The sequence below is a fragment of the Amia ocellicauda genome, chromosome 21 (assembly GCF_036373705.1).
Source record: "Amia ocellicauda isolate fAmiCal2 chromosome 21, fAmiCal2.hap1, whole genome shotgun sequence".
Taxonomy (NCBI): domain Eukaryota; kingdom Metazoa; phylum Chordata; class Actinopteri; order Amiiformes; family Amiidae; genus Amia; species Amia ocellicauda.
The window spans coordinates 8,703,029-8,715,161 of record NC_089870.1 but is presented as its reverse complement, the minus strand read 5'-3'; the positions used below and the strand labels follow the sequence as shown (position 1 = coordinate 8,715,161).

General features: G+C 40.2%; 1 protein-coding gene across 4 annotated transcripts in view; it reads left to right on the top strand.

Moving 5' to 3' along the window:
- Positions 1–12,133, top strand: part of dpf3 (double PHD fingers 3) — a 66,023-nt gene that overhangs the window by 18,332 nt on the left and 35,558 nt on the right. For all 4 annotated transcript variants that reach the window (XR_010805162.1, XM_066694327.1, XM_066694328.1 and 1 more), the window contains exons 2-6: positions 5,559–5,719; positions 6,666–6,773; positions 8,825–8,949; positions 9,715–9,810; positions 10,732–10,804. Coding sequence is in view for 3 of the 4 variants with exons in the window: in XM_066694327.1 (XP_066550424.1) it covers positions 5,559–5,719; positions 6,666–6,773; positions 8,825–8,949; positions 9,715–9,810; positions 10,732–10,804 (563 nt within the window). In the remaining variant the exon portion in view is untranslated. The remainder of the gene's footprint in view (positions 1–5,558; positions 5,720–6,665; positions 6,774–8,824; positions 8,950–9,714; positions 9,811–10,731; positions 10,805–12,133) is intronic.

Below are 12,133 nucleotides of genomic sequence, written 5' to 3'. Positions count from 1 at the left end.
AAGCTTCTCATAGCAGAATGTCAATGCTAAGCTTTCATTGTCATTAATGAAGCGCCACAAATTACATGTCTTGTTTTACATTTAGTGATGACAGAAATATATCCATGGATTAAACAAAATGCCTCAGAAGCAGCTTGTTATCCTGACCTGTTTTTACCACTCTTTAGATAATGAAATAATAATGTGCGGATTCTTGTAAAACTGCAGGGGAAATACCATCTTGACCGAGTACGTTTTTGTTAGCAGGCTTACTGCTTCAATGTTTTCCCTTGTAGCCATGTCTTCGGGGGACACTTTTCAAGGTTCAAATCTCACGGCCTTTATTCATATCTTAAGGGGAGATTATAAACCAATTTAATATCCACTGGCACATACGACCTCACTTAAAACCTGAATACTTGAGTAAGGCAGTGACTAGTGCTTTATTCCTTGGCTAACTTTGATAAAATCTTTACAGTGATATTATTAATTTCCTTCTGTGTGTAAAATACTTTTTGCTGCTGTTTATACCCCAGACATGAATGTTTATATATGCCATTCGCAAAGAGTGGTTAATACTCAACAAGAACAATCATTCGCTCATTGTGTATTAGAGAACAATCTATTCTAAAAAAAATATATGCTGCTTTATCGTGCAATGGTATGTTTCACTATATAGGTTTGTTGAACACCATCAGTTGGGGTTTATTTCTGTTTTGGAAAGATGTAGCGCCTGTGTTCCTGCATGCCAGCGACGTTGAGATCAGAGCAGTGTTGAGGGCTGCCTTGGTCTGTGCTTCTAAGGGAGCTTTCGTGTAATGAGATCAGTCTCCTCAAAGCAGGAGCTCACCCCACATCCAGGACAAAGACGTTCAGTTTCATAAAGGATTGTTTCTGCAGGGAGGTTACTGCAAGTTCCTTCCCTAATCTGAGGAAAGAGCAGGAAAGAGTTCTAGAATCTAGAATGACCCAATGACTTCCAAAATACTTGTAATTAAACACATGTGAAAGGTCTTTAACTTGTTCTAAAACATAAATGGCAATAAAAAGCATGCATTCTTACCAAATACAGTTTATATTGGAACCATACACTTCCAAGAGGTGAACCCAAGGAAAGCTCAGTGACACTTTGATTACATTATAATTAAACAGAAAGTGTGCCGAATTAACCTTGTTCCTTTGATATAATTCTGAATAATGGTTTCTGCGTGGTATAGGAATCAAAATGTGGGTGACATGCATCACATCACTTAAATGAGTATCATTATACTCATTGCACGCAATAAGTACATAGCCTCTCTATCTGCTTGCAAGTAGCTAGATTAACTTTGAACTAGTGGTTTTGTTCACATCAGGTCGTCTTTCTTTTTTAGCCAAAATCTGTGAACAGCAATTTGTAAAACAATCTGGACGGTTATATATATGATATCATTAAAATGATCAAAATTGTCATTAGTTGCAGTTGTGTTAATCCAAATAATCATTTTGCACATACATGTATTCAGGAAATCACATTATATGTGATTATCACTGCAAACATGCAGTCAGAGAAACAATAACAAGTCTTGTGAGACAACTGGAAAATCTCCAGAGATATTTGTCTACTGGAGTAAAGATGACTTGACTCTGAAGGAGGAGGCATTGCAAATATGAAACTGTGAGTGGAATGGAAACCGTTGCACGAAAAGCAAAGCAATTAGATACTTCTAAGGCTTCATTGTAAAATATTGGGAGTGGGGTTTATGCACATTTGATACTGATGGTATCTATACTTTATGATGAAAGTCATGGGAAGCATGGTATGTTTTATGTCTGCGTATGGATTCATTTACCAGGGCTACAGCTTCATTAATCCTCCATGTTGGAAATGTAGATAAAATAAGTTTGGCAAGCAATCACTTACCTATTTCTTAGCAGTGCACAGGAGAAAAAGTATATTTGACTGAAATAAAGCATAGCAAATAGAATAATACAAAATTAGAATTATAAAGCATAACAAAAAGAACACTCTGCTTATACAACCCTCTTCAGTCTACCTGTGCTTCCTTCTCACAGTAGTGTAGTGTCTCTGACTCCCAGCCCTGAAAACACTAGGACTCTTTGTGTCAGGGTTGGCCATCGCTTTTCTCTTTGTCAGACGCGACATTCCAAACATTTCTGTGCATCTGCTGGACGAGAGAGCCGAGATCTAATCGGGGAGGGGAAATAGGATGCCTCTGTTCTTTCCTGCTCGGCCGCACAGGGCCAGCCAGCTGGAAAGAGCCTCCAACCCACTTTTTCTGCACCTCCATTGGGGGAGGGGGTCGTTGATCTAGGGGGGGTGTGTGGTGTGCACAGAGGGTTGTACGTGTACATGATGAAGGGGGTGTCTTTCATGGCATATAATGACATTTTAGCATTCAGTATCGTCCTTTTAAACATGGCTGCCGACTTCTGTGCACAAATGCAAATTGTAACCAAAATCATGTGGTTCAAATTGATTAGCTTGACAAGTCTGCCGTTGTTTTCGGAGCAAGTGAATAGACGGCCACCTACCGAACCCTGAGTGGTGTCAGTTGCTGTGGCAGCGATTGTGCAGCCACTGAATGGTCTAAGAATATCAGCGATTTGTAAATGTAATATTTATATAATGTAAAGAAAACTATTTATGTGTGAAATCAAGAATGCATGAAGTGAAGTTATAATCATATACATGTAAATGATAGAATAATATAGCATGCACACACAATGCCTGAATATAAAGATCATATGCAAAAATATGTTTTAGTATGTACAAATGTGTATTTTATTAACCATGTGGGTTTTGATTGAATGACTAAACTTTTGAATGGAGTTGTTAGAAGGGCAGCCATGATCTTATCAGTGCAGGAGAAATCCGGTGTCCTGCTCATTCCTCACTTCGCAAATGAAGTGCAGGCACGAAGCTGTACAAAAATAGGTTGTATAATCTCACATACCCAGGCTTCGATGTTTTTCCATAGGAGTATGTCAGGATAAATAAAAGCTGTGTTCAGTTTGAGGCATCGTGTTGTAAAAATGTTCTCCGAGAATGGCATGACACAGGATGACAGATTGGAAGAGCGAGTTGTTTTAGTCTAGGATAACAGTTTGAGCTCCTAAAAATGTAGAAAGGATTTACTTAATATATAAACTAAGAACTCAAGGATACATATGGAGATGTATTCAGAACTGCTGCAGGGACACATTATTTTTAAATATAGTAGTCGAGGGTTGGTAAGCCATAGTTTTGAATCCCATAGTTTCGATTCAAGAATTGGGTGGAGTTCTGTTATGATCTCCACAATTAAACCACTTGGGTAAACTGCTGCTGAAGGCCTTTTTCCCCATTCTAGACTGGAATGATTTAAGTTAGGGCTTTGAATACCAAACAGTACACTGCAGAACTATACTATTTAAATAGAGAAACAATGTATATGTTGTATACTGTACTACAACACGGGTTTATAATTGAGACCCTTAACTCTTAGCATTAGCCAACAATGAAACGGTTGTCTCAAATCCATTAAAAACATGGATAGGGAATGTCTGAAATCTGCCATCACTGCACCTCCATTAACACCTATTCGAGGCATCGAGAGTTATGATTGGCTGCATTGCTGATGCGTACTATGCCTATTGTATCATTGTGTGCAGGTCAATTATCACATCAAGCCAACCACCGTTTTGGCCATAAATGTATATTTTTTCTTTTTCACCTCTAAATGCACAATTAAGTGGGGAACCAGAACAGGGTTTGCTGAGAGGGGCAGAAACGCCACACAACACTGGGATAAATAAATTGCAAATTTTTGCTCCACTTGTCCAGCACAATTAATGTTGCATCATGTTGCAACTATTGATAAATGAGCCCCCTTTGTATGTGAGCCAGCATGCTGTAGAGTAGAAGGTGGGTTGGATTCCAGGCTGCCTTCAGCAGTAAATCATCATGTGTTGAACATAACGGTAGCCTTGCAGAAGCAGGCTTATCCTTCCCGAGAGCTGCCCAGGGCTGCAGAGCCAGGGCTTCCTCTTGGCTGTTGCTGCAGCTGTGTCTTTGTGCGCTCGTCCCCTGAGCCCTGGATGTCACGCAGTGATTTATACAGTCGGCTGCATCTGTGTAACCTGGTTTGCTTCATAATCACTGCTTTAAGAACGCCAGACCTTGAAAATGCCAGGCTTCTCATAGCTTTACCATTTGATTGTCAAAGTAAATAGGGCCCAACTGCAAGAGGTGATTTTAGTTAATTGACCATGGTGGGTACTGTACTCCTGCTATTTAACAGTAAGGATAATCGACCTGTCTTCCTACCCAAAATGGCCTACTTGTATTGCAGGCAGACACTATGGAAGCACTCACAGATGTGCAGACAAGGTGACTGTTAAGTCACACTTGGACATGGGTAAATAGAGGAGTACAACAAAAACACAATTGTCGCTGAGTAAGTAGTGAGAGCAATGCAGTCTGGGCACCTTCTGTTTACAGGTGCAGGGTTTGTCAGTGTTATGCGCCAGTTTCACACGGCATGCTGCGGCTCGATGGCTTGGTTTTGTGCCAGCAGCCAAGTCCCTCCAGGAGCCCTCTGCTCTAATCCTGTTTTGTAGTGCTTTTATTCCCTACTCATCTTTTGCCTGCCAGCCATAAGAAATTATTACAGTGTTTCATAATAATAAAGTAATTAATTAAAAGACATAAATTAAGGAAAACAAAACCAATTTCAGCTTTGCAAGTGTGGGGGGTTGCATGGGCACAGGGTTGCACAGAACAGAATGGGGCAGCTCAGGAATGCATCCTTTCACTCCCAAAATCCTCAAACGCAGGCGATTTGTAATAGTTTGATTGGGAAAAGGGGAACATTGAGGGTGAAAAAGAATGGCTAACTTGCAGGAAATCCATAGTGTATAGCTTTCCTTCTGAAGACAGCAGCTGTTTTTCAAAACCTAGAAATAAAGTCGGTTAAAAAATCACATTCCCACTGTTCAGCAGCCATGCCTCGGCTAAGCTAGTCTCACAGCCAGGCGTGCGAGCCGCGTTTTCCAGATCTCTCGGGGTGGCTGGCTACTGCGTTCCAAACTGAGGAAAGCTTCTCTTCCCCAGAGCACGTTGGGGGAGCATTCGGCTGTGGAAAACAAACTTCTCCGTCTCCCGCAGACAATCTGGAAGCGATGGACAGCAGTGCCAGCTGTTCTGCGTCTGATAAAAAATGGCAATCCACAGTTTCGAGAGAAGGGCTTATGGAATGCAAAATCCATTTTCTGTTGAAAGACTGGAGGGAAGGGAGGTTGAATTTGAGGTACTGGGAGATATCGGTTAGACCTCGGTCCCTAGGAGATACTGTCACTGCCAGCTAACACAGAAATGTTAACTTTTTTTTTAATCAATCATAGTTTTTCATCCGTTAGCACAAATAAAACGCTTTGTATAATTTTATTTGTGTCAGGAGATGAAAAATGTCAAATACAATTGTGAATCACATGTATATAAAACAACATTGTTTCGGCCACCATTTTAATTATTTCAATTCATACAGACCAATTCTTAACAGTGGCTTACTGGTATCTGTCTGTTTTGTTTTCCTCAGGCTTGGAGACCAGTTCTACAAGGAGGCTATTGAGCACTGCCGGAGCTACAATGCCCGCCTGTGTGCTGAGCGCAGCGTGCGCCTGCCCTTCCTGGACTCCCAGACCGGGGTGGCACAGAACAACTGCTACATCTGGATGGAGAGACGCCACCGGGGGCCAGGTGGGTGTGGCTGCAGGGCCAGCAAAACGAGGGCTGGGGCAGGTGGCAGGGGTCAATCTAGAGGTCTGCTCTGGCTTACCTGTAGAAGCCTCTCTCGTCTCAGAAACACACAAAGGTTTCGCTGTAGTTTTAGTTCTTGCTTTGTGTCAGTGCAGAGACTACATGATAGAATATGTAATGAAGGAATTACAGTGTTAAAGGAATAATCATTCTCCTTTTCTCCTTGGAAATTTCTGAGAGTTAAATTCAATATGTTTTTCAAGTTTATTGTAAGGTGGAGCAATAGGAAAATCACAGAGTCAATAGAGTTTGGCTGGAATATGTTCTGAATCTTGCCTGCTATGTGCAGGGTCACACCCTATATTTTGTGGTTGCAACCTCTCTTTTATACCAAATTATTGTGTGCTTCTAGTTTCAGTGCTCCTCGTTCTTGTGTTGGGATAATCCTATTCTTCATCTTCTAAAAACAACCATTTGCAGTGGCACTGAGTGCTGCCTTTGAGAAGAGAGATACTAGAATATATTTGCTCACTTGTTTGACACTGTAATACAAGACAACCTACAAATATTGTAGCTGTTCAATGATGATAGCCTGCAAGGATAAAACGAGATCACACAGCATTATCAGCACAACAAGAAGTACAGCAGCTTCAGTACCACAGTCTAATGTAGATCAATGCACATGCAGTGCTCTGTACTACAATGAAATCTTCCTGCCCCATAGCCCCCCCATATCCCCATAGAGTACCATGGCTATGTTTGTGTAAGGAGCCAGGGGGGATATGAAAATAACTGTATAAGTTAAATGTAACAACACAATCACCAGTAACAATTGTAACACACCCAATCTGAATGAATAAAGCACTCTGATTCATACACCTGAGAGATGTGTATGACTAAAGAGCCGTACAAGGGTCTGGTAAAGTGTAATGGTCTTTTGGCTCAGGGATGGCCTCTGGACAGATGTACACCTATCCTGCCCGCTGCTGGAGGAAGAAGAGACGGCTGCACCCCCCCGTCGACCCCCAGCTGCGCCTCTGTGAACTGAAACTTGGTAAGATAATACAATTATAGTAAACAAAAATACCAACAAACAAGGAGTGATCTTATTCACTGCGCCATGTTTTCAGGCCGCTCCTTCTTGTTGTTTTTCACTTCAGAAGGCCTACGATCAATTGAGCTTTTTCTGTTCTTCTGTTGTGTGTGTGAGAGTTTTGATACCGACAGTACTGGGAGGATACCTGCTGTGCGTCCATATTCTATGCAACAGAGTTTTAAGAGCCTTACAGAATTCATGCTAGACCTGATTTTAACTACATATTCAAATCCAAATAATTCAAATAATTGACTGTTGTTGATATGGTTAACTTTGACTTACAATTGAGCCCATACAGGCTGTCCTTGAAAAAATAATTAAGCCATAAACACAGCAATTATAATACCTACAAAAGGCAGAGCGGGGGAACAGTGGGCACAGGAAATAAACTGATTACACGTAGACCGGCATCTGTTTATTCAAGCTGTGTATCTGAATCAACAGCAAGCATGAACTGGGAAAGTGAACTGGGTCTACGCAGCTGATTGTAATCAATTTCCACAGCTATACTCCCAGCCTTCAACAAATCATGTAGCAGGACCTGCTCTAAACTAATTTACCAGCATCACCCAGTCATCTCACACAAGGGAAAACAGAAGCTGATCAGGTGGTTTTAATAGCTCTTGGCAAGATGGTCTACTTGACTGGAGTTCTGTGGTTTCGCTACCACTCTGCAGCAATTCTGTAACGTACTCTGCATATAAGCATAAAGGACTGTCTGATGCATATTCAAAATAATAGTTTTCACCTATGAAGCTGTCCATTTAGACACCTTTTTTTTATTTTTCAAGTGTATTATTAACAAGATGGGAGGGAGCTGCTGATACTACTGTCTAAAGGGAAACAAAATCCAATTAATCCAGTCTTTTGCAGGCTATACTACTAATATACTAGCTATATAGTATAGTATATTATACATGACTGCCCCTTGAATGAATATAAATGGACAGCAATGTAAAATAGAAGTTAAAAAAAGGATAAGAGATCTATTTTTTTTCTTTAGTCAAGTTGAATACCTTTTCTTACGACCCACAATGTATGGTAAATGGCGACTGCTGCCGTTAGTTGAACATGGCAGCCTCTTTGCTCAGCTCAAGTGGCCATGACAGTAACCTGGAGAGCAGGAGGCATCGGCTCTGCAGAAGCAGCCGTCTCTATTTTAAGATCCAGTTCCCAGGGGGGAGCTGTCTAGTCACTGACAGCTGAAAGTCAACCTGCACAGACACAATGGAAAAGGCCTTCAGTGTGACTCCACATTCAATAAAGCTGCCTTATTCCACCCTCATCCTCCACCTTGCTAATACCTTTTCATTTCATTCTCTCGGTTTCTGTTATTAGAAATCATAATCATAGAGAGGCAGTCTCTCATTGTGAAAGAAATCGTTTGATTAGGATTGGAATTGGAATACCATTCAGCTTATTTTGGGCAAAAATCTTAGGCCAGTGAATTTGTCTCCCAATAAACATCCATAAACGCACACAATCCAATTCGCAGTGCCCTGCCTAGTCATACACGTATTCAAACTCCTGATGTAGAATATACTTGAGTCTACATTCAGGCAAAGTGTGAATATAAAAGCAAAACTAAACTGAAAAGCAAGGTATCAACGATCAGCTCTCATTGTGTCTGGAGAGAGAAAATGGTTCCACTATCATAATAATGACAGAAATAATCAATATGCCTATAAATCAGGGAAAAAATAAAGGACCACAAAAACTCATTTCAGATCCTGCATATTCTGCTTTTCATATTTTAGAGAATTAGTGTGTTACTTTTTAATTAACTGAAATTGATATTGACTAGATAGGGAATTACACTTAGTTAGACATTCCTACTCATAACCTTTAGAAAACAGGAGCCTGCATAATTAAGATGAATATCTCAGAGCATAACATGATATACAATCCAGGAAAAACACACAAACTACATATATATAGCTGATTTACACTCCATAAATTGTGGCCCAACTCTATGGCCGTGGGTGATGGTGCTGCTGTTTTGACTGCAGAGGGAGAGCTCCCTCAGAAGAAGGACGGTCCCACGGAGGGGACCACCCTGGAGGCTCTGTTACGAGGAGAGGGGCTGGAGAAGAAAAATAACTCCAAGGAGGAGGAGAGTCTTCTTGAGATCCAGGTGAGGCCCACTGGGTGCAGGAGTGGCTTGACATGAGGCTACGAGCTTGGCCTGCAACCAAATCTGTTGCAGATCCCCAAGATCTGTGTTTTTTAATGTTCTTCGACAGATGCACCTCAATTTCCCATAATGCGATGCCTATACGTAGGTCTTCACATAGATACTTTACCTCCCTTTGCAGCTTTTAGCAGAAAGGTGTTGACGACAGGTGGAAAAGTCTTTCTTGGCCATGACCTGACCTCACGCTTCTGTACAGAGGATGTGGTCTGTGGTTGACTGTTGAATACCTGTTCAGTTGTGTTTCCAGAGGTTTACCGATAAGGGTCTTTTAGGAGGATGTACGTGTCCTTTGCAAATGAGACTCACTATTATGGGTCAATTGCAAAGTTGATTGAGAGAAATCCTGTAATTTAGTGACATCGTTTTCACTAATTAGAATATAGTGCTTTTAAGTTATTCTCTTGTATACATCCTATTCAAAATGTATTAAACAATCCAAAAAACTAAACACAGGTGAAAATTGATTTGGATTAACAGTGGGTTTTGACTTTGATAGGGTGGGATTTGATTGCATTATGAGGTTCTGTTTTTCTGCAGTGGTTTGAACACCGCATGGACTACAGAGTTCACGCAGTAAGATGCCTCTCATAACAAATTGGGTTTGTTTTGGTCAGCGGCTTGTTTCTATTATGAACCCAATCTGATATCTGTTCTACAAAAAAAAAAAAAACCTCCTACCCGTCTTCGTCTGTCCCTCCCCTGCAGAGAGTTCTAGAAGCTGAAGAAAATGGCGATGGTTTCCATGACGACGAAGATTTTGAAGTGGACACTCCGAAACGGAAGCACAGGACCAAAGGACGGGTGAGTGTTTCGCACAGAGGAAGAGATGGCAAACCACTTTAAGGAAGCCACTAACTAGCCCCTATTTCTTTTATCTTCTTGCTATTCCCTGAAGAAGAATTACCACTTCTAGTCATGTTTGCTTGTGCCTCATTACATTGTATATCCATTCTCTTATTTAAAACGTTGTCTCCAGTGAGAATTGCTGTCCAAAGTTCTCTCTATTGAACTTGTAATACAAGTGCACTTCTAGATGAATGGTAAAAAATTGGTAACCATATTTGATGTACTTTAGAACAGCAGTGTTAAAGTTTGCAATTGATTAGACACTTAAATGCAAAGAGTAGGTTAAGTGTATCACTACTCCTTTATATATAATCTTATGTTGTTCTGTAAGTGTTTCACCAGATGCATTTGATTGGTTCATTGGTTCAAGGACAAGCTTGTTATTTGCAGGTTGCTAAAGTATAGTTCTTACGTTGCTGAAAATACACCCAAGTATGTTCCGGCAGAAAGCACAGTGTTGTATGACCAATCATTATTACAGTGGCCTGAATCATCTGATTATGCAAGTCAGTTTTGAAATAACACGGATGAGTTTGGCAGAGTTTAGTTATGAACTGGACAATGCAATCAGTTCACAGCAGAGAGGATGGGAATCTGATTTGAATACAATACTTGGGGAAATGTATGCCTGGGCAGGTTTTATGGCTTCATAGGCAATAGAATGGACATGCTATGAACCTGCAGTACAGGGAAGCTTGTTCACTGTCACAGTTGTGCATTGTTAAAATTTCAGACATGACATGGTGATATTCCAGAAAAGCAAATGAACTTAATTTGGTGCACATTTGTTTTAACTGCTTTAACAGGTACAGATCACACAGAATGTATTAACAGTATCTGGGAGCTGACATCTGGTACTGTGATTTTGCTTTCTAGGGTCGGGGTTCAGGAAGGAGGAGGAATGATGCGGCCAATATGGAGGATCAGGATAAGCCCTATGTCTGTGACAGTAAGTGCCTGCAGAGTTCAGCCACGGCTGCATGTGACCTGCAAGACAATGAAGGTCACAGTGCTGTTCAAAACACCTGGGACATCAAACCTCTCTTTCAGAAAACTGTCAAATGGTTGATGAATTTATAGTACAACACATTTTGTATGGGACCCTTCATTCCAGGTATCCCAGAGTGCTTTACAAAAGTAAAATGCAACACCTACTCTTTGTCCTAAATAGTGTCATCAAAGGATATGAAATGTTTGAGCAATTATTCAGAAGGTCATCTTACCCTTATCACAACTTGTTTATTTTTTCTCCAAGGAATGACCTATCTCTAATTGCACTGTAGAACTGGAAAATCTCACATGATTATTATTATTTTAGTCTGGGAGGAGGCTGGAATGACTGTATTTGCAAAATAAATCCTTGCCCGTAAGATTTCCTTTTTCTTGCAGTGAGAAATTTAGCACTGTGAAATTCTCAGACAAAAATAAACGCCTTCTTTTTGCTGATTAAATAACATTCTCCACTAATGAGCAATTTATGTAAAAGTGATGTTTTTAAAAACACATCAACTGGCATTTTAAATCTTGAGTGTGTTTCTTTTGTACATAAATAACACTTACATTACATTTAATCTGTCCATACATGATTCACTTCATTCATGTGAGCCTGCTTTTAATATCAATATTGCCTATGGAATTGCTATATTCAATCTTGCACAAATCCCTGAATGATTTTTTTTTTGTTATATTAAGTTTCTGTTCAGTTTCTTTGGTTGTATAACTAGAACTGCAAGTTGCATCACTGGTTTGAATCCAAGAACAGCACTTTAACTGGTTTGCTTACTATTTCCAATTAGATCTTGTATTGTCCTGTGCAATTTAATTTGTTTTATTTATTGATAACAATGGGAGATGGGGGGGTTATAATCTTAGATTATACTTAATTTTACGTAATTTTAGTGAAACTCACTTTTTTGTTGTTGTTGTTGCTTTGTGTCTTCTCTGTTTCAGATAGATACAAACAAAAGCATAACTTAGATACCGCTGACTCCAGGTATCTGGACTGTTGCCTTTTCTTCACTTTTGAAAATCAGGCTGGTCGTTATAACAAGACTGTCAGGACATATGTTGTAGGAGACTGAGCTTCATAAGTAGCTACAAAGTATGGGCTTGAATCAGTGCGGGAATCGCCAAATCATTCTCATTGGCCTGCTCCTTTCGAAATGTTATACAACTTCTAATTCTAAATGAAAATAGAAAGTGGGTCTATACAGCTCATGTGATTGCTACCAAACTCAAATATGTTTTTTTAAGTCACGTATTATTTATGCTTACATTG